This window comes from Oculina patagonica, chromosome 8, assembly GCF_052425735.1.
Source record: "Oculina patagonica isolate OP01 chromosome 8, crgOcupat, whole genome shotgun sequence".
NCBI lineage: Eukaryota > Metazoa > Cnidaria > Anthozoa > Scleractinia > Oculinidae > Oculina > Oculina patagonica.
In genome coordinates this window covers 31,254,125-31,276,116 of record NC_135765.1, presented here as the reverse complement: position 1 = coordinate 31,276,116, position 21,992 = coordinate 31,254,125, and the positions used below count along the sequence as shown (strand labels likewise).

At 40.5% G+C, this 21,992-nt stretch overlaps 1 protein-coding gene across 1 annotated transcript in view; it reads right to left on the bottom strand.

Annotated features, from left to right (window-relative positions):
* The window catches only part of LOC144662456 (uncharacterized), an 87,072-nt gene extending 66,468 nt beyond the window's left edge, over nt 1–20,604 (bottom strand). Inside the window, 13 exon segments of the mRNA XM_078523264.1 lie at nt 1,719–2,015; nt 2,952–3,248; nt 6,747–7,043; nt 7,828–8,121; nt 8,666–8,959; nt 9,829–10,122; nt 10,454–10,747; nt 13,972–14,265; nt 15,001–15,161; nt 17,804–17,995; nt 19,592–19,679; nt 19,982–20,102; nt 20,215–20,604. Of these exon segments, the coding sequence (XP_078379390.1) occupies nt 1,719–2,015; nt 2,952–3,248; nt 6,747–7,043; nt 7,828–8,121; nt 8,666–8,959; nt 9,829–10,122; nt 10,454–10,747; nt 13,972–14,265; nt 15,001–15,161; nt 17,804–17,995; nt 19,592–19,679; nt 19,982–20,102; nt 20,215–20,305 (3,014 nt within the window). The 5' untranslated portion in view covers nt 20,306–20,604.
* Between the last annotated feature and the right edge of the window lie 1,388 nt (nt 20,605–21,992).

The window sequence follows — 21,992 nt, the reverse complement described above, 5'->3', positions numbered from 1 at the left end:
ACGTATGAATGAATGAAACACAATATGGATGGACTGTTGGATAACCAGGAGATATCAGTAGTCTGTCTGTGTAACAACCAGCCAATACGTATGAATGAATGAAACACAATATGGATGGACTGTTGGATAACAAGGAGATATCAGTAGTCTGTCTGTGTAACAACCAGCCAATACGTATGAATGAATGAAACACAATAAGGATGGACTGTTGGATAAGCAGATGATATCTGCAGCCTATCAATGTAACAACCAGCCAATACGTATGAATGAATGAAACACGATATGTATGGACTGTTGGATAACCAGGAGATATCAGTAGTCTGTCTGTGTAACAACCAGCCAATACGTATGAATGAATGAAACACAATATGGATGGACTGTTGGATAAGCAGATGATATCTGCAGCCTATCAATGTAACAACCAGCCAATACGTATGAATGAATGAAACACAATATGGATGGACTGTTAGATAACCAGGAGATATCAGTAGTCTGTCTGTGTAACAACCAGCCAATACGTATGAATGAATGAAACACAATATGGATGGACTGTTGGATAGCCAGGAGATATCAGTAGTCTGTCTGTGTAACAACCAGCCAATACGTATGAATGAATGAAACACAATATGGATGGACTGTTGGATAACCAGGAGATATCAGTAGTCTGTCTGTGTAACAACCAGCCAATACGTATGAATGAATGAAACACAATAAGGATGGACTGTTGGATAAGCAGATGATATCTGCAGCCTATCAATGTAACAACCAGCCAATACGTATGAATGAATGAAACACGATATGGATGGACTGTTGGATAAGCAGATGATATCTGCAGCCTATCAATGTAACAACCAGCCAATACGTATGAATGAATGAAACACAATATGGATGAACTGTTGGATAACCAGGAGATATCAGTAGTCTGTCTGTGTAACAACCAGCCAATACGTATGAATGAATGAAACACAATATGGATGGACTGTTGGATAGCCAGGAGATATCAGTAGTCTGTCTGTGTAACAACCAGCCAATACGTATGAATGAATGAAACACAATATGGATGGACTGTTGGATAACCAGGAGATATCAGTAGTCTGTCTGTGTAACAACCAGCCAATACGTATGAATGAATGAAACACAATATGGATGGACTGTTGGATAACAAGGAGATATCAGTAGTCTGTCTGTGTAACAACCAGCCAATACGTATGAATGAATGAAACACAATATGGATGAACTATTGGATAACCAGGTAATATCTTCAGCTTGTCTGTGTAATAATCAGCCAATACGTATGGATGAAAGAAACACGATATGGATAAACTGTTGGATAACCAGGAGATATCAGTCTGTGTAATAATCAGCCAATACGTATGAAGGAATGAAACATGACATGGATGGACCGGTGGATATATGCAGCCTCTCTGGGTAACAACAAGCCAATATGTATGAGTGAATGAAACACGATATGGATGGACCATTGGATAACCAGGTGATATCAGTAGTCTGTCTGTGTAATAACCAGCCAATATGTATGAATGAATGAAACATGATATGAATGGACTGTTGGATAAGCAGGTGATATCAGTAGTCTGTCTGTGTAACAACCAGCCAATACGTATGAATGAATGAAACACAATATCTGCAGCCTGTCTGTGTAACGAGCCAATACGTATGGATGGATGATACATGATATGGATGGACTGTTGGATAATCACCTGTGACCTTCTGGACACAAAATACAAAACCGAGAACCATTTGTGTTGCTATATGTTCCATTAGGACATTCTTCTGGTGCTTCCATTCCAACACTTGGACACTTGAAGCCTGAATCACAGAGTTTACAATTACTCAGGCCTTCCACGTCTGAATACGTTCCATTAGCACAAAGTTGGTATGTTGAAAGTCCTCTGGTTGGGCACAAAGCTCCTTTTGGACATGGCTGACATTCAATACTCCCTGCTGCAGCATACGAGCCAGCTAAGCATTCCACAGGTTGTGTTTTATTTGGACAACTGCAAATGCCAGGCAGGAATGTTCAGAAAAAAACACAATACAAGAATTGTAACAACATGCCAATATATAAAAAAAGGTAACACAATAATTAGGGATCAACGATTGGATAACCAAGTGATATCTGCAGCCTGTCTGTGTAACAACCAGACAATATGTACAAGTATGAAAAAATGAAACACGATATTGATGAACCATTGGATATAAACCTGATGACATCTGCAGCCTGTCTGTGTAACAAGCCAATGCGTATGAATGAATGAAGCACGATATGTATGGACCATATGTACAAAAAGAAGGAAACACCATAATTATGGATCAACAATTGGATAATCAGATGATGAATGCAGGCTGTCTGTGTAACAACCCACTAATACGTATGAATAAATACAACATGATATGGATGAACGTTTGGATAACCAGATGACATCTGCAGCCTGTCTGTGTAACAAACCAATATGTATGTATTGAATGGTTGATAAATGATATGGATGGACCGTGGGATAATCAGGTGATATCTGCAGCCTGTCTGTGTAACAACCAGCCAATACGTATGAATGAATGAAACACGATATGGATGGACTGTTGAATAATCAGATGATATCAGAAGTCTGTCTGTGTAACAACCAGCCAATACGAATGAATGAATGAAATACAGTTCGATATGGATGGACGTTGGATAACCAGGTGATACCTGCAGCCCGTCTGTGTAACAACCAGCCAATATGTATGAGCGAATGAAACATGATATCAATGGACTGTTGGATAAGCAAGTGATATCTGCAGCCTGTATGTGTAACAACCAGCCAATATGTATGAATGAATGAAGCACAATATGGATGGACTGTTGGATAACCAGGAGATATCAGTCGCTTGTCTGTGTCTCTGTCTGAACAAAATGACCTGATATCCACTGGATATCCAGGTTATAACCTCACCTTTGACCTTCTGGGCACAAAGTACAATATCGAGAACCACTGGTGTTGCTATATGTTCCATTAGGGCATTCTTCTGGTGCTTCCATTCCAACGCTTGGACATTGGAATCCTGGATCACAGAGTTTACAATCACTCAGGCCTTCCACGTCTGAATACGTTCCATTAGTACAAAGTTGGAATGTTGGAAGTCCTCTTGTTGGGCACAAAGCTCCTTTTGGACAAATCTGACATTCAATGCTCCCTGCTGCAGCATACGAGCCAGCTAAGCATTCCACAGGTTGTGTTTTATTTGGACAACTGCAAATTCCAGGCAGGAATGTTCAGAGTAAACACAATACAAGATTGGTCAAGGTATGATAATGTACAATCAAAAATTACAAGTTGGAATGTTTGCGCACAGATCGCATGATGCTTGTGCCTACCCCTGCTACTCTGAAGATTAATAAATTTTTGTTTTAAATACATCAATACCATATACAAAAGCTGAAGTCCAACATTTGTGAAATACTGTTCACAGTCATGCACTTTATTTTACTTAATTATTTGCACCACAAGGCTTCAACAGTAAGAGTTATCATATGACTTTATAAAATTGACTGATTTCTTCTAACTATGTAACAAAAAGAGTACAAGATGATAATATTTAACTGTTGCAAGCCTTCATTCTCGCATAACATTTACTATAGTAATTGTGATTTGCTCTAACTTCATGATAACAAGTTGTTCAGTGAATCTCCTTGGGATGGTATGAAGAGGGGGGCATTGGGGCTTGTAAGAAACCGAAAAAACCGCACAAAAAATCATGCAAAACCGAAAAACTGAAGTGAATTTCGATCAAAACCGAACATAAGATTCCAAATTCCGAAGCTTTAACCTTAATTGGTACCTCGAGATTTTGAAAGAAAGAAGAAAGGAATTTTTTAAAGAGTCTTGACATTTTTGTTCATTAACATGCTAAATTACACTGCTCTAACTTACATTTTAAACATAAAAGCAGGTTTTCTTTCTACCAGCATGATCTCAGAGAAACTGCATGTAAACCAAATTGGAAAAACCGGAAACCAGAGCAAACACCAAATCCGAACTGAAACCGTTAGTATTTTTGCCGGAAACCGAAAACCATATGCTAATAGAAGGAAAACCCGAAAACCGAAGAAGACACCAAAACCGAAAAACCGCGTTTTTTTGTTGCGAAAATCTAAAAAATGGCCAAAACCGAGAAACCGAAAACCCCAAAATACCCCTCTATGAATATTTCCTAAAACTGTACATTGGTTATCTAACAGCAAACTGAGTGAGTGAAGCGATAAGTAAAACAAATGCTCTCCACTTCAATAACTTGTGTTATTACGTGCCAAATTGTCTTTATATGAACAGACTCATTTTTTCTTGGCAGACTCTTCAAACTGAATACGATGCAGGCTCCACTTTCCAAGATAAGATGAAGATGATGATGTTGACACCAAGACTACAGACAGCTGTCGTGACGCCGTTGCTGATGAGTGGTGAACCTGATCATGATTCTTGACTTGCAGTGGTTTAGTGGTGCATTTGCAGACTGAACGCCACAAAAGTCATAGTGTGTAAAACGTTTTGATTTTAGTTGGGCTGTCCATAAATCAATGGCAGTCGTCCATGAATATGAATAACAAAAACGCCATGTGTACAAACATTACAAAAAGTAAACCACAGTAAATGATCTAGCTCAAAATGCACATTAAAATATTTTTGAAATGTGGACAACAACATTTTACATTATTTATAATTTAAAATTAACCTTCTACATCAATCTTTGCGATAATAGCAAGGTCAGTAACTATTTAGTAACTGACTGTGACTGGACAAGGTTGACATTGAGTACTCCCTGCTGCAGCATATGAGCCAGCTAAGCATTCCACAGGTTGTGTTTTGTTTGGGCAACTGAAATTGCCAGGCAGGAGTGTTCAGAAAAGATACAATACAATAGCAATCTCCCCGTCTTCAACATACAGATGTACACGGTGCTTGATAGGTGCAGTTGCAGACTCAACAGTGCATAGAGTAGTGTCCTCAACATCATCATGTCACAGGGTCAGACGGATGGTGTCAAGGCTGTAGTGCAGTAACATGACTGTGTACAAATGCTGTCTACTTTGTGCCAGAATGCTTTCATTCACTTACAGTAATCTCCCTGTCTTCGACACACAGATGTACATGGTGCTTTATTGGTGCAGTTGTAGACTCAACAGTGCGTAGTGCAGGGTCCTCAACATCATCATATCACAGGGTCAGATGGATGGTGTCAAGGCTGTGGTACAGTAATGTGACTGTGTGCAAATGCTGTCTACTTTGCGCCAGAGTGCTTTCATTCACTAACAGTAATCTCCCTGTCTTCGACATACAGATGTACACAGTGCTTGATCAGTGCAGTTGCAGACTCAACAGTGCGAAGTGCGGGGTCCTCAACACTAGCATATCACAGGGTCAGACGGATGGTGTCAAGGCTGTAGTGCAGTAACATGACTGTGTGCAAATGCTGTCTACTTTGCGCCAGAATGCTTTCATTCACTTACAGTAATCTCCCTGTCTTCGACATACAGATGTACATGGTGCTTTATTGGTGCAGTTGAAGACTCAACAGTGCGAAGTGCAGTGTCCTCAACATCATCATATCACAGGGTCAGACGGATGGTGTCAAGGCTGTGGTACAGTAATGTGACTGTGTGCAAATGCTGTCTACTTTGCGCCAGAATGCTTTTATTCACTTACAGTAATCTCCCTGTCTTCGACATACAGATGTACATGGTGCTTTATTGGTGCAGTTGCAGACTCAACAGTGTGTAGTGCAGTGTCCTCAACATTATCATATCACAGGGTCAGACGGATGGTGTCAAGGCTGTAGTACAGTAACATGACTGTGTACAAATGCTGTCTACTTTGCGCCAGAGTGCTTTCATTCACTTACAGTAATCTCCCCGTCTTCGACATACAGATGTACACAGTGCTTTATTGGTGCAGTAGTAGACTCAACAGTGCGAAGTGCAGTGTCCTCAACATCATCATATCACAGGGTCAGACGGATGGTGTCAAGGCTGTAGTACAGTAACATGACTGTGTGCAAATTCTGTCTACTTTGTGCCAGGATGCTTTCATTCACTTACAGTCATCTCCCTGTCTTCGACATACAGATGTACATGGTGCTTTATTGGTGCAGTTGCAGACTCAACAGTGCGAAGTGCGGGGTCCTCAACATCATCATGTCACAGGGTCAGACGGATGGTGTCAAGGCTGTAGTGCAGTAACATGACTGTGTACAAATGCTGTCTACTTTGTGCCAGAGTGCTTTCATTCACTTACAATAAACTGTTACATGTATTTGGGTATTTATATATTTAAAAAAATTACACTGTACAATGTACATGTGGTAAAGATTGTTTTGAATGAAATCAATGTAAATTTAGCTCAAAGCTGTAATTTTAGAATAACTGCAGGGTGCCCAAAGGCTAAGAAATCTTGGGTACCCAGCTCTTAAAAGCTTTCAGGATAGCAAACTTAGTCAAGTTGCCCAAAGGCAAAAGTAAGTCGCCTGTGGCAGCCGGGCTCTGCTAGAGCACAGCTCTGTAACTGTTATCAATAACAATTATATTATCTACAGTACCTCTCTGTGCTTAACTTGCTCAAGATGTTTTGGAAAACAATGTATAAAGAAATGTAACTATTTGGAATTGCTTTGAGAACTGGCTGTCATTATCAGGTTGCCATTACTGGTGCATTGGAGAAACAAGGAGTGCTGATTAATAGGGTGCAAAAGCTCACCTATGACCTTCTGGACACAAAATACAATATCGAGCACCAGTTGCGTTGCTGTATTTTCCATTAGGACACTCTTCTGGTGCTTCCATTCCAACACTTGGACATTGGAATCCTGGATCACAGAGTTTACAATCACTCAGGCCTTCCACGTCTGAATAGGTTCCATTAGCACAAAGTTGGAATGTTGGAAGTCCGCTGGTTGGACACAAAGCTCCTTTTGGACAAATCTGACATTCAATACTCCCTGCTGCAGCATACGAGCCAGCTAAGCATTCCACAGGTCGTGTTTTATTTGGACAACTGCAATTGCCAGGCAGGAATGTTCAGAACAAACACAATACAATACCAATCTCCAAGTCTTCGACAAAGACGGTGCTTGATCAGTGCAGGTGCAGACTCAGTTAACAGTGCTTAAGTGCAAGGTTTTCAACATCAGCATTTCACAGTGAAGGCATCAAGGCTGTCGTGCAGTTACAGAGGCTGTCTATTCTGTGCAAGTGCTTTCATTCTCTTCCAGTAGACTGTAATTTGGGCATTACGCTTGAAAACTCTCTGTTTATTGTTAGGTTACCGTTTATGGTGCAATTTAGCTTACAACTGAATAACAGACAGTTCTTTGAATTCAGTTACAATAAGACATCTTTAATGTTACAATTTAAGACTGACTAACACAAGTTTACTAGTATGTAAAGCCCCGGCTAAACCATCAAACAATTTTGTCCAACATCGAATTGGGAGAGCATCTTTGAATGTTTAGCCGCCTCTCGCAACATTGCATTTAAATGGCTTCCTATGATTGATCTAGATCAAACATTTTCATCCAGCATTTTGCTTCATGGGCAAATGTTTGATCGCTTAACCACCCTATTTTGTGTGTCACAAACATGATAAATGTCGTACCAAATGTTTGAGTGTTAAGATGGGGCTTAACACACATGTTGCCTAGGGTGGGCTTAACACACATGTTGCCTAGGGTGCATTAAGAATAATTTCTTTAGAGTGCTCAGTAGAGAACTGTTACTAGAGACCCTTGATTTTAAACAGCTCTGAAAAAATTCAAGAAACATGCATTCAGAAGTCTTACCTGTACCCCGCAGGGCAAAGTGTGCACTGTGTGGAGCCAGGGAGGCTAAAGGTCCCATTTTCACAGGTCTCTGGAGAGCCAGCAGGATTTGGGCACTTGAATCCTTCTGGACACTGGGTACAAGTGTCTTGTCCCTCTGAGTCTGTGTATGTTCCATTGAGACAAGGAACATGAGTGGGGAGCTCAGCTGAGGGGCAGTGTGATCCAGCTGGACATTGACGGCAATCCAAACTTCCTCCTGGTCCATATGTTCCAGCCTGGCATGGCACAGGGTCTGAATCCTTGTTGGGACACCTGTGGTATAACAGAGATGCACCTTTCAAGGAGAGGTTTACTCCAAACCAATTTGATTTCATCAATAAACAGTACCTGTATATTTGAAAAGCTTGATGCTTCTGATCAAGATGAAACAATTGACTACCAGTTTAAAACATATTTGACTTGCAGGTGGCATACTTAGCCTAGATAACTAAGTCTATGTGGGGTTTTGCTTTACATGTAAGTGCACCATTAGGTTACCCACATTATCCTGGGCACCAAGCAGGAAAAGAAGTAGAGGACGGCCAAGGGAAACATGGTAGAGGACAGTAGAGAAGGAACGCGCTGAGCTGGGACTAACATCGTGGGCTGCAGCAGCAGCTGTGGCCAAGGATAGGGACAGATGGCAAGCATTGATGTTCCGCCCTATCCCCCACCAGGGGGCAAGGAACTAAGAGAGCACCATTAGGTTACTGCAATTGCCACTATAGGGCTATTACCCAGGGTAATGTTAGCAATAGAGTCAAAAGAACTTTTGGAGGAAACCACTGCAAGGAATGTAATTATCAAGCATTTATACCTGAATCCTGGAGGGCACACTGTGCAATTGGTAGCACTCCCTTTACTGTATGTTCCATTTTCACAAGGAACTGGGGATTCTGCTGGATTTTGACAAATGTAACCAGCTGGACATTCCAAACACTTGGTTAGGGATGTCTCATTGGCATAAGAACCAGGAGAACATGGTACGTGTCTGTCGGAGCTGTTGGATGGGCAGTGAGAGCCAAGAGGACATTCTTGACATTCCATGCTTCCTGATGGTGCAAAGGTTCCTTGCAAGCATGCAACTGGATCAGCTGATTTGTCTGTGCATCTAAGGAAGGGCAAAATTTTACCAAGTTAGTCCTCTTTTTACATATTACTTGCTAGGATGAAAACCATTTTTGCAAGAATTTAATGTATGCTTGAGTTCATGACTCCAGCATCATTGCCTTTAAGTCACATACAAAATCCTTATTTTAATTTTTGGTTTATAGACATGAAGCTTGGTCTAAGCCACATTTAATAATTATCTCGTAAATTCTCTCATAGTGTCTTCTCTACTTAAGTCCTAGCTGTTTATTAAATTGCGTAATACTACTGAATTATCATCAACTTGAAATTTATACATTTATCGTGTATAAATAAAAGCTATTATTATTATTATTATTATTAATATTATTAAATTACATTTTTTTAAAGTACATGTACATGTATGTAAAACATTTGTGACAATTGGGACCAAAGATTTTCTTTTTTCTGGACATCTATAATCTCAATTTATGACCTAAATGTAACAGAGAAACCAATTGAACAACACCTGTTCAATAAAACGTCCTATCCCAGACACTGCTATGGAATCTGAGTCAAGGCTAGCATTGTGCTCAAGGCTAACTGTGGTGGGTGACCCTATTTGGCAGAATGGCAGAATGGCAATAGTACAGTACTGCTCAAATGTAATATTGCCCTAACGAACAAATAAAAGCTAACAGCAGGCAAACCACTAGTGAAAGCTAACCACTTGCAAACAAGAGTAAACGCTAACCGCAAGCAAACTGGTGTGAAGCTAACTGAAAACAACTGGGGTGAAACTATCGCAAGCAATTTAGCATTATAATTTTCTGCCATTCCACGGAATAGGGTCACCCAACCATGGCTCATTAATAAACTTTCCTTGGTGACAAATTTAAAATGGCATCTCACCTGTGTCCACTTGGACATTCTATACAGTGGGTGGCTCCAGCCTTACTGTACGTCCCATTCTCGCACTCAACTGGTCTCACAGCAGGATTGGGACACTTTGACCCAGCAGGACACTCAGAACAGCTGGTGGCATTCTCAGCAAGTGAAAAAGAACCATTTGCACATGGAAGGTGGTAAGAAAGCTTTTCAGATGGACATTGTGAACCAATAGGACAAGAATGGCAGTAGGTGCTCATTGCTGGAGCAAAGCTGCCATTGCCGCATGGAACAGGGTCTTGGGAGTTCACAGGGCAACTGGGAAAAAATTCAAGAGCAGTATTAGTCATGTCATCACTGTTTAACAGTCTTACAATGTACCAGGCAGCGAGGCATGCAAGGTGTGCAAGGCAAGGCAGCGAGGCATGCAAGGCAAAAATCCTACTCCTAATAAAAAGGCTAACTGCAAGCTACCTTAGCTAGCTGTGGGCTAACCAGGGCTCTATTTAGGCTATACCGAGTGCCATTTAGGCCAGCAGAAATGGACAGCATGCCTTGCACTTTGTGACGACCCTGTTCAACCCTTTTTTGCCAATACACTAGTGAATGCAGTAAGCACAATGCTGCTACAATAATCAATTATACTCACCTATGGCCTTCAGGACACACAATACATTCCGCAGCCCCACCCTTACTGTATGTCCCACTGGGACAGTTGACTGGTGTCTGGGCTGGATTTGGACACTTTTGACCAGCTGGACAGATCTTACAGCTAGTTCGATTGACACTGTCTGTGTAAGTGCCGTTAACACAAGGAATGTACTCTGCTAGCCCTGCAGATGGACAGTGAGATCCCTTTGGACAAGACAGACACTGCAGGCTTCCTGATGGCGCATAATTGCCACTTGGACATTGAGATGGATCTGCACTTGGATCAGCACAGCTGAAAAACATCAAATTATTAATGGGTGAGTTAAAAACTAAATTCCAATTTTAGATAAGGTTTTTTAGTTTGGGTTTGATTCCAGCAAGTTACCCTTAGTACTGAGTAATATTTTTCCCTTTACCTTCCTTCCTGGTCTAGCGGATTTTGCAGTCAGGCTGGTGGACTAATTCATTCACATGTGTTTCACATGTGTAATGGGCGAGTGAAGCATCATAAGCACTGTAGTTCTGAGGTTTTTTTTTTTTTTTGGGGGGGGGGGCTAGAAAAAATGACTTAAATTGGGCTAGTACATCCTTGCTACAGCTTGCCCTTTGGGCAAACTTGAAAATTCAATAAATTTATTTGCACCTAAAGAATCAGACTGTTCATTTTAAAAGGTAAAACAAACTGTTGATCACTCAAAGTACCTGAAAACTTTTCAGGCTCATTTGGAAACTATATTGAACTTCGTAGCCCACAAATCTGTTGTTGTCATGTCATTCATTTAAGAAAAAAAAAACTAAATAATGTTTTATTATAGTACAAGAATGAAAAAATCTACATCAGAAGTTTTTGAAGCCACTCAATAAACTTGCATGCTTTCAAGGTTGCGCCTCATGTTTTAGACTTGATGAATCACTCCTGCTTTTTAATTGAACACCACTTCCTGTAAGTATATTACTTACTCCTCTCCGTGCATGGGTGTACATATGGCCTCACGTATATTACTGTTATATATTACAATTGAAAATATTGGTTTCCTGCTCCGGATACATAGTTAAAAGGGTTCAAAATGTTTTCAAACTCGGAGCGCAAATAAAATTTAAAAGCGTGAAATATTTCGTCTGATTTCATCCAGACTTCATCAGTCACTGAGGTGGTGTTTTTTAAGATGAATGTTAAGAAGACATTTCACTGCCTCGGGGGAGTTAAAATTACAATCCAAGGTGTCAACAGAGATAAACAACCGAATTCTTACTCTCTTCGCGAACACACACTCGTCGCACTTTGAGGAGGCAAAGAGCCGCCAAAGGCATAAGTTCGATCGCCTTCAAAGTAAACAAAAAACTGAACTGCCGACGTTGAACACCGAAGACACTAAAATTGATCAGAGAAAGTGGGTAATAAATCTTTCAGACCGCTCTCTCACCGACAGTGAACAATCGGTTCTTATGAAAGGTTTGAACTTTAGCGTCACCCCGTCAAAGATTCCAGTTGAAGATATCGTAGCAGCCACAGAACTGGCTTGCACCCAACTGAAGGATAAGAGCCAAGCCGAGAGCCTGAGAAATGAAGTAGTTAAAATTATAAGCAAGAGTAAACCTCCAAGATCGAACATCAGCAAAGCCGAAAGGGAAGCTATCAAATATTTGACGAAGGACGATTCAATTGTCATCCTGCCAGCAGACAAAGGGCGCACTACGGTCATTCTTAACAAACAAGATTACCACACCAAGGTGAAGGCTTTACTAGACGACACCAACACGTATGAGAAACTGACATCCGACCCAACTGGTTCCATCAAAAACAAGCTCATTCAAACCTTGAGAAATTGGCGCAAAGAAGAAAAAATCCCTGGCTATCTGTATAACCAGCTCTACCCCACAGCGGAAAATGTTCCAAAGTTCTACGGCCTGCCCAAGATTCACAAGAAGGACGCCCCGTTACGACCAATAGTCTCCAGCATTGGTAGCGTGATGTACGACACTGCCAAGTTCCTTGCTAAGATTATGAAACCTCTTGTTGGCCTCAACGGTCATCACATCGTCAACAGTGAAGACTTTGTCAACAAGATTGCAGAGCTTGAGGTACCTCCTGGACAGAAACTCGTTTCATACGATGTTTCTGCACTGTTTACTAGCATCCCGATTAATGAAGCCATCTCAGTTACCAAAGCGAAACTGGAAGGTGACAGTAGCCTGCCGGATAGATGCCCTCTGGATATCACACAATTATCCACATTACTTGAGATGTGCCTTTCGAGTACCTACTTCACATACCAGCATGAATTCTACAAACAGAAACAAGGAGCTGCGATGGGGTCCCCAATTTCTCCCATAGTGGCTAATCTCTACATGGAACAGTTTGAGAGTAGAGCACTGGACACCGCCCCGACCCCGCCAACTATGTGGTACCGATATGTTGACGACACGATGGCCAAGATTCACGAACATGCTGTCGATTCTTTCTCTGATCACTTGAACTCGATTGATCAGCACATCCAGTTCACTTCGGAACAAGAAAAGGAGGGTAAAATCCCGTTCATTGACACCTGTGTACACGTAAACCAAGATGGTTCTACCAAGATCTCCGTGTACCGTAAACCTACGCACACGGATCAGTACCTGAACTTCCACTCAAATCATCATCTTCAACACAAAAGAGCTGTAGTTAACACCCTGATGCTGCGAGCCCAGACCTTGGTTACCGAGGACGAGGACAAAACAAGAGAAGCCCAACACGTGAAACAAGCTTTGAAAGTAAACAACTACCCAGATTGGATGCTAACAATACCGCATTCCAAGTCTGGAACGAAAGAGCCCGAAAACGAGAAGAAAATCTACGCTTCAGCGCCATACATCAAAGGAATTTCTGAACGCCTTCAAAGAGCGTTTAAGTCACACGAGGTCACACTTATTCATAAACCCGTAAATTCCCTGAGGTCGCAATTGGTACATGTCAAGGACAAAACGTCCAATCTAAAGAAATGCGGAACTGTGTACCAGGTTCAATGTGAACAGTGCAACAAGGAGTACGTTGGCGAAACGTCCCGTTTACTGGAAACCAGAATGAAAGAACATCAGTCGAGGAACTCGTCAGCCATTCATGAACATTGTCGACTGGAGGGCCACTCGGTAGACACAAGCAAGACAAAAGTGTTAGCCACCGAAATCAACACCTTTAAACGCCGGGTGAAAGAGGCCATTGAGATAAAACTCAGAAAACCTTTGTTAAATAGAGACAATGGTTTTGAATTAGCTCCAATTTATGACAGAATTTTAACTCCCCCGAGGCAGTGAAATGTCTTCTTAACATTCATCTTAAAAAACACCACCTCAGTGACTGATGAAGTCTGGATGAAATCAGACGAAATATTTCACGCTTTTAAATTTTATTTGCGCTCCGAGTTTGAAAACATTTTGAACCCTTTTAACTGTTATATATTAGTTCTTAGCATTTTTAAAGAGATGTTGAATATATTTGGTAACTTATTAATAAGTACTTGCATGACCACAACTCACCTATGTCCACCCGGACACTCAGTACAAACAGTTGACCCATTCTTACTGTATGTCCCATTCTCACAGGGCTGTTCTCCTTGAGAAGCAAACGGACAGTAATTTCCTGCAGTACACAGCTGGCATTCTGTTTGACCCACAGTGTTTGTATAAGTGCCATTAAAACATGGCAAAGGACTTGCTAATGGTACATCAGGACAATAGAATCCTTTGTCGCATTGTAAACAAGAAGTTTGTCCAGCAGCTGCATACTCGCCAGGATTACATCTCACTGGCTCAATGGTTTTGTTTAAACATCTGTTGGCAAAATGAAAATGAAAAAAATGTATATTTGATCATCCACAGCACCTAAAAAAGATAATACCCCTTGTCCTAACATGCAATACAGGTAGCTTAAAATAATTTGGCTCTAATCAGGTCAATAAATGGGTATAGTCAAAGGGGGGGGGGGGGGGGGTACACAAATCTGCTGATCCATGCTATTTTTTTGGTTAAATCTGTTACTCTGCAAATACTCTTGATGACATCCGAATCTGCATTACTTGAAAACTTTGTGTGGATAGTTTCACTGATACAGACAGTAGATGCTCATTACTGACATTTCAATGCCAACTTTTTTTAGAGTTTTAATTGCATTGCTTATTTTTGTGACAATTTCTTCCAACATCCACGATCACAGCTTTTTGACATGAAGAGTCCGGAATCCACGCCAAAATTCTCACCTTATCCACAAGGTGCAAATCTTCTCAATGCATCGCAAAAACTCCACAATCCAAACACAATTTAAAGCCAAATCTGTCAATCTGTGAACCTATTCACCCCCACCCCCCCCCCCCCCCCCGTCAAACCTCATAAATTCGGACACCAATGGGACAGACCTGAGCATCCATACTACATAGGTGACCATATTATTAACATAAAGATTATATGAGTTCTAGTTTCTCTGGGGCCATGTGAACAGCACCAACTGTACTGGCAATTTGTTGGAGAAACCAAAGCTTTCTGCATTATTGAACATTATTGCACACTTACTGATGTCCACGTGGACAGACAGTACATTCTGCCTTCCCTTCAAGACTGTAGCTTCCATTAGCACATGCTTGGCATGATGTCCCATTAAATGAGAATGTTCCTGCCTCACACGGTGAACACTTTGTCTGTGAGACATCTGGTTCATAACCTCCAGGACAGTACTATAAAAAAGTATTGATATACCACTGTCAGGATCCACAGAGTTAAATACACTGGCAGGGGCTTCTTACAGCACTATTGATACTTTACGAGCGAGAAAATACCACAAATATTCACAAGTAAGATGGTGATTTTTTTTTTCTCATTTTGCACTTTGGTGGAAAATTTGTCGAACTGATTAATATGAGACTCTCTTCATGCAACGAGTTCATCTCCAATAGATGGCTCCCAAATCTCTTTAATTTGTCGACATGATAGCCACAAAACCCGAACGCCTCCGTCGCCATCTTGTTTTGCTTTACGTTCTCGCCCCAGTCCCATATTTTGCATCCGATCAAGTGCCTGGTTACTAAGCTAGGAACAAAAATATCTGGTTTGTAGCCAGGCATGATAAGATTAAAAATTATTTGATAAAAGTTGACACTGGCTTAAAATATGTACAGGACGTTTCGGCTACTGCTGTAGCCTTCTTCAGCAATATGTAAATTTAAAATGGCGTCCCTGGTGTTATAGGAATAAAAACTAAAAAATGCAGAAAAAGGTGACAAGGAATGTACTGAATAAAATTGGGGGTGGAATTCTAAAAATGCGACTAAAAAAGGATAGAATAGGGGGTGGTATGCAATTAAAAATTGTTAAGTTTCTTATAAATGTTTGGGAATGCTACGTGTTCAATAATAGCGTTTCCATCTTGGACTGAGTGCCACGCTTCGAGGAAAAGTCTTTGTCTCCAAACTAAGACGCCAAGGGTTTTTCTGAAAGAATCTCAAGAGTTCTCAAAGGTTTTAACGTCAAAGTGGCTCACAAGCCCATCCGTTCCATCGCCAATATTTTGAAAAAACCCAAAGATAAAATCAGCGAAGAGTCGTCGAAAGGTGTTGTATATCAAATCAAATGCAAAGACTGTGCGTGTGTTTACATTGGCCAGACCTCGCGCGCACTCAAAACACGCATCAAAGAACATGCTAAAGCGATAACAACAATGGACAGAAATTCCCTATTGGCCGAACACCATTTGCTCAACGATCATGAAATTGATCTGGAAAATGTTGACATTATCGACCGGTCGTCAGTTTGGAGACAAAGACTTTTCCTCGAAGCGTGGCACTCAGTCCGAGATGGAAACGCTATTAATGAACACGTAGCATTCCCAAACATTTATAAGAAACTTAACAATTTTGAATTGCATACCACCCCCTATTCTATCCTTTTTAGTCGCATTTTTAGAATTCCACCCCCAATTTTATTCAGTACATTCCTTGTCACCTTTTTCTGCATTTTTTAGTTTTTATTCCTATAACACCAGGGACGCCGTTTTAAATTTACATATTGCTGAAGAAGGCTACAGCAGTAGCTGAAACGTCCTGTACATATTTTAAGCCAGTGTCAACTTTTATCTAATAATTTTTAATCTTAAGCTAGGAACGTTCGGCAAATGCAAGTTCTTGTTGTTGTGACACAAAAATCTATGGAAAAACTGCGTTGAATGAAGAAATACCTGTTAACAAATGCCAGAATAAGATCACCCATAATATGTCAAAGTTGGTTTTCATTCTTATAATATTAAAGAGCTCAAATTGTGGGTAAGACTGGTTTATTTTCGTTTTAATGTTCATTGAGTTAACATTCGATGAAGAAGACTTCCTAAAGACTCAACTTTGGATTTTTGACTTGACTTTGGATTTTCTTTGATTTACTTTCAAAAAACTTTTTTTCCAACATTTGAGTTGTTAAACTCAGGGTGCAGCTTATCTGCAGGTGCGGCTTATGCGCGGGTGTTTACGGTAACTGGTAATTTGGTATTTCAGCTTATACAGGGTGCAGAGAAAGACCGGTCCAATAGCCCGGGGCTAGTGGATTTTTCTGTCAGACTAGTCCATTTCATTCATCACTTGCCTAATGGGCAAGTTGGCTGATGAAGTAAGGACACTGAAAAATGCCTTTGGGCTAGCACACAATGGTTCCAACTAGCTCGAACTTCAGGGCAAGCTGTAAAATCCATTTTCTTTGCACCCTGCTTATACACTACCTTAGTTCAGATATGCCTAACAAATAAGCACTTGTTGACAGATGGACATTGAATACTTTTCTTACTGACTGAATACCAAACAACATAGGACATAACTTGATGTGGTGATGGAAATTAATGTACTGTTAACAGTGACCAACAGATATTGATGGTGATGGAAAGAAATAAAACCTGGCAGGACTGTTATTAACTTTTTAAACAGCCGTTTCACTGAAGTTATCATTTTGCTCTGTCTGCAAGTGTAATGTAACACCAATCAACATCTTCACCCATAACATCAAGTGTCAAATCAGTCATAACAGGTGTTACAGGTTACAGCCCTTACACCCATTTTCAGTGTTACGTGCATAGCCATCTTTCTTCATTGATCTTTCGACATTGTCTTTCGATGTGCTGTTTGAAATGAGCCAATCAAAACTGATGTAATACTGGTGTTGGTTTCATGCAAATGAGCCCACAAGTTTAGAAGGTCAATCTAGTGGGCTGTGATTGGTGGATCTCGATCTGTCTTGTTTATTTAGCAGGTCAAAGATGGATGTCGATAGAAAGCTGCTATGTACGTAACCGGGCGTTATGATGCCCTGAACCAACTCAATCAGAGTGACTGAAATATACCTGAGGCTGCTGCGATGGATCTGAGCACACTTTGCCGCTGGGACATGAGTGACATATTCCTTCTCCATAATTAGAATAAGTTCCTGCTGGACACAGCGTGACATTTCCAGGTGATGAGGTACAATCATAACCAGCAGGGCAATTAGAGCATGATATTGACCCTGCTGTGCTGTTAGATCCTGACTCACAAGCCTGTGACACAAACAGATCAAATAAATGACACAATGCATGCAGATGCGATGACGTTTCACAAGGGGGTCAAGGAAAAAAATTAACGGAAAAAGAAATATAAAATATTTATATTGAAAAATTAACAGAAATTAAAGTAGCTAATCACTTCTAAGCTGTGTTGAATGATACATCTGATATATGATATGTGATAGAAAAAGGTCAAGCAGTCTTGTAATATTCACTTCAGCACTTTGTATTAAAAGAAGTAGAAATTTCTGTTCACTAAATCTAATACCATTCATCAAATATAATCTGTCTATTTCTTTTATACTTTGAATTAGTCCATTCTATCCACTGCCCAGGAGTTGTAGTCAGAGCTACAAATTTGTCACGTCAGCTCTTGTCTGTAAATTGCTGTCAGAATATTTACAGTCAACTCTCTCTATGACGGACACCGTCAGGAACGGTTCCATCTTAGAGAGATGTCCATCTTATAGGGAGCTTAGTTACAGTAAAATGACTAAAAAACGGAAGTGATGGGACCAACAACAGGTGTCCATATCACAGAGGTGTCCGTCTTGTTGGGGTGTCCGTTAATTAAGAGAGAGTTGACTGTATGCCTAGTGGTACCTTTTGGTATGATTCAGCGACATTTAGGTTAGTTTGGTCAAGTCATGCATTAGGTTCATACTTTGGCAAGATGCAGTTGAGCTCGAATTATACACATGGCAAGGACAAACAATCCTGATATATATGCCCCCAAAGGGTAATAACACCGAACCCAAACTCGACCAGAAATGTGGCAATATCAGGTCAGTATCTGGACAAGGCTTACGATTGGCTTAATATGAATTTAGTTACACAGTTGTCAATGCTGATTGCATCAACCGTTGACTTCTATCATTTCTCGAACCTCCTGATAACTTGAACAAAAGTCCTTTCCCTTGGATAGTTGAGAACTGCAATTTTACCCCCAGTTTCTCAAACTCCCTGATTTTTTGAACCAATTTTAATTTTCCTTGGAGGTTCAACAAATCAAGATTGCACTTTAGTAAGTCAGAAGCCCTGACAAGGTAAATTCCGACAAGCGACATGGCCCAAAAAGTAGCGACAGCAGATAAAATAAAATTGCGACAAACGACAACCCTTTTGGGAAAACTTAAATTCCAACAACGACAAGCATTTTTCCTTTAATTTTACTACCGACAGCGACGTGAAGTGCGATAAAAAAGCGACATAGGAAATTTTTAAATGTAGACAAGCGACAGGGGATCCCCCCTGGCAGGGCCCCAAGTCATGTTATAAAGTAACATGTCTTCTGAAAATTGCAAACACAGGCAATACTTTTAGACACAGTACCCTGACTGAGAAGGGTGTTTATTCTCCAGGGAAACATACAAGACCTGCATGAATTTCAAAAATCACAAATTGAGTTTATAATTATTGTGACTTCTGAATAAGTGCATCAGTGAAGCTCGCAAAGGTCCATAAATTGAATTCACTGAACATCGAGGTACATTAACATCTAGCCGGCGTTGCCAGGCAGGAGTTAAGATATAATTTTGCCTCTGATGCTCTAATGAAAACAATTTTGTGTGAATAAATAAATGGTCTTACCGTGCAAGCTGACGAATTTACTGAACCCGTGTTCGAGTTCTCGGTTCCCGCCGGACACGGTTCTGGGGCTGTGTCGTTTCCCAGGCAGCTAACAACAGACATAATATCAAAAGTTAGTGAAACCTCCAGTCCAATTGAAATAAAAACAATATATTATGCAACCACTTTTAGCTGATAATACAACATAAGATCAAGGTATACAAGTTTGTGCGCGATTTAGCGCTTTGACAACGAAGAATTCCTGTTCAAATCGAATGCAATTGAACCGCATAAGTTCGTATTTCCAGACGCGAATACTTTTCATTCTTTAATTTTATTATTTGGATCTTAGAGATTATACTGTAATCTTAAATATATGAATATTCGTAGAAAGAATTGTTTAATACTTACAAGTGCCCGGCAGGACATTGAACACATCCCGCAGCTTCAGAAAGCCAATATCTCCCCGCGGTACAATTGCTTTTACTACAAGAACATTCCGCTTCGCAATCACAAGCCGCTCCAGCTAAATCTAGGATAGAAAAGATAAAATATTGTCATCCATGAGAGTCACAAAACGCCTTATTACAATGAGCACAAAAGACGGGGCGAAACTTTATAACATTGAGTGGTTTCCATCTTACCGGCGTAGCTCAGAAGAACTAAACCAAACATTACGAGAAAACTGGCCCGCAGTTTCCCGCTATTACAGTTAAACATCTTTAAAATCCACATATTTAAGGCTTTTTTCGTTCGATCCTTGAGCGATGGCGAAGCCTTCAAAGAAACCGTAGTAATGTTGGCGATCGCTGCAATCGCTATCTGCAGAAATTCCAGCTGCACTTAGCTGAACGTAAATAAATTGTCATGTTGAACGAAGAAATGCTCCCAACAACGTAGTCGGCGTTCAAAACACACCAGTAAAAGTCACAGATTTCCACACAATCCACCTTATCAAACTTAACAATTACTTATGAAGCGACTTCCTTGATTATGTGATAAAGTATTCCACAATTGGAAGAATAAGTTCTACGATGTTTTGTAATGAAAATTTGTTCTTTGCGCGAGATCACGTTGATTTCACCGCCGTGACGTCACGTCTAAGCCGTTGGCATGACAGCAAGGGATTTGTTTGTGACAAACTTTCCGCAAGTTTCGCAGTGGAAACTTTGGATTGGCGGAGAATAGAAAAGGCATCGTTAAAAGGTCGTTCCAATAATTGACTTCATTGTCCGTCGAACAAAGTAAGTCAAAGAACTTTGTGATCATTAAGAAACAATCTTTTCTGTTTCTCGGAGATTTTGGAATTTCTTAATACATCGACTGCCGGAAGATGGGAAGCGCGAAAGTGGCAACTCGAAATAAACTTAAACGGCTGTGAAAAGTTTCAAAGCAGATGAAAAGCCCGGTTCACATTGTACCGAGCAAGCTTGTCACGTTGGATCGAGGAAAGAAAAATAGCCTGATCAGCGTAAATTAAAACGAAACCAAATGGACTACGCTGTCGCATGACTACGGCAAAGCTGACCTCCCACGTAAAATCTAGCGCTGTACTAGTTTTGTCTGGCTAAGAACCGGTCTTTAGCAGGTTTATTTGAAAGTTGGGATGAAAAATGGCTACAAAATGGATCTTTTTCTGTGTAGAAATCTATAAAGGCCTAGTTTTCTGCCAGCCGTTATTTGGGTCAATAAAGGCTGCGATAGAAAGACTTACAAGGCAAGATAAAGCAAGAGAGACGTAAAATGCAAATGTCCAACGGTTTTGTCGTTATTAAAACTGGCTGAACTTTCTCCAGCCAAAATTTTCCTAAATCCAATTTCCCAGCCATTATTTGCTCAGACCCAGTCGCAGCAGTGAAAATTGATGGATATTTACCGAGCCGTAAAGCGGCGAGGTAGATATCCACCACATTCACCGACACTGAGGTGAATAATTGTTTTTAGTATATACCACGCAAGTTGGATAACTAGCAGATTGAAACATTACTTTCGGTAAACAAAGCGACGCGCGAAGGCAGTTTGTTTCTCTTTAGGGACGGCTCATTTTTTATGAGATAGGGGGGGCTGGTGGGATTTGAGGGTGGGCCATCCGAAAAAATTTGGCTTTAAAGGGGGGCCAGCCAAAAAAATATGGTCTGTAGGGGGGGGGGGGTCACTAAATATAATTGTACTTTTAAGTGTTGTAAAGAGGCTTCTGTAAGAGTAAAAGAATGCCCAAAATAACATTCCTGAGGTTCTCAAAATTAATTTTTCCCAGGGGAGCATGCCCCCGAACCCCCCTACTTTGCTATGTACCAAATGCCATTAACTCAACCAAATAGCTTATTGGTTACAAGTCTTTTTTGTACACTGATAAATTCTTTATTCACAAGGCTCGATATATTTTAATTTCACTTGATTATTGTTTTTTTTTTTTTTTTTG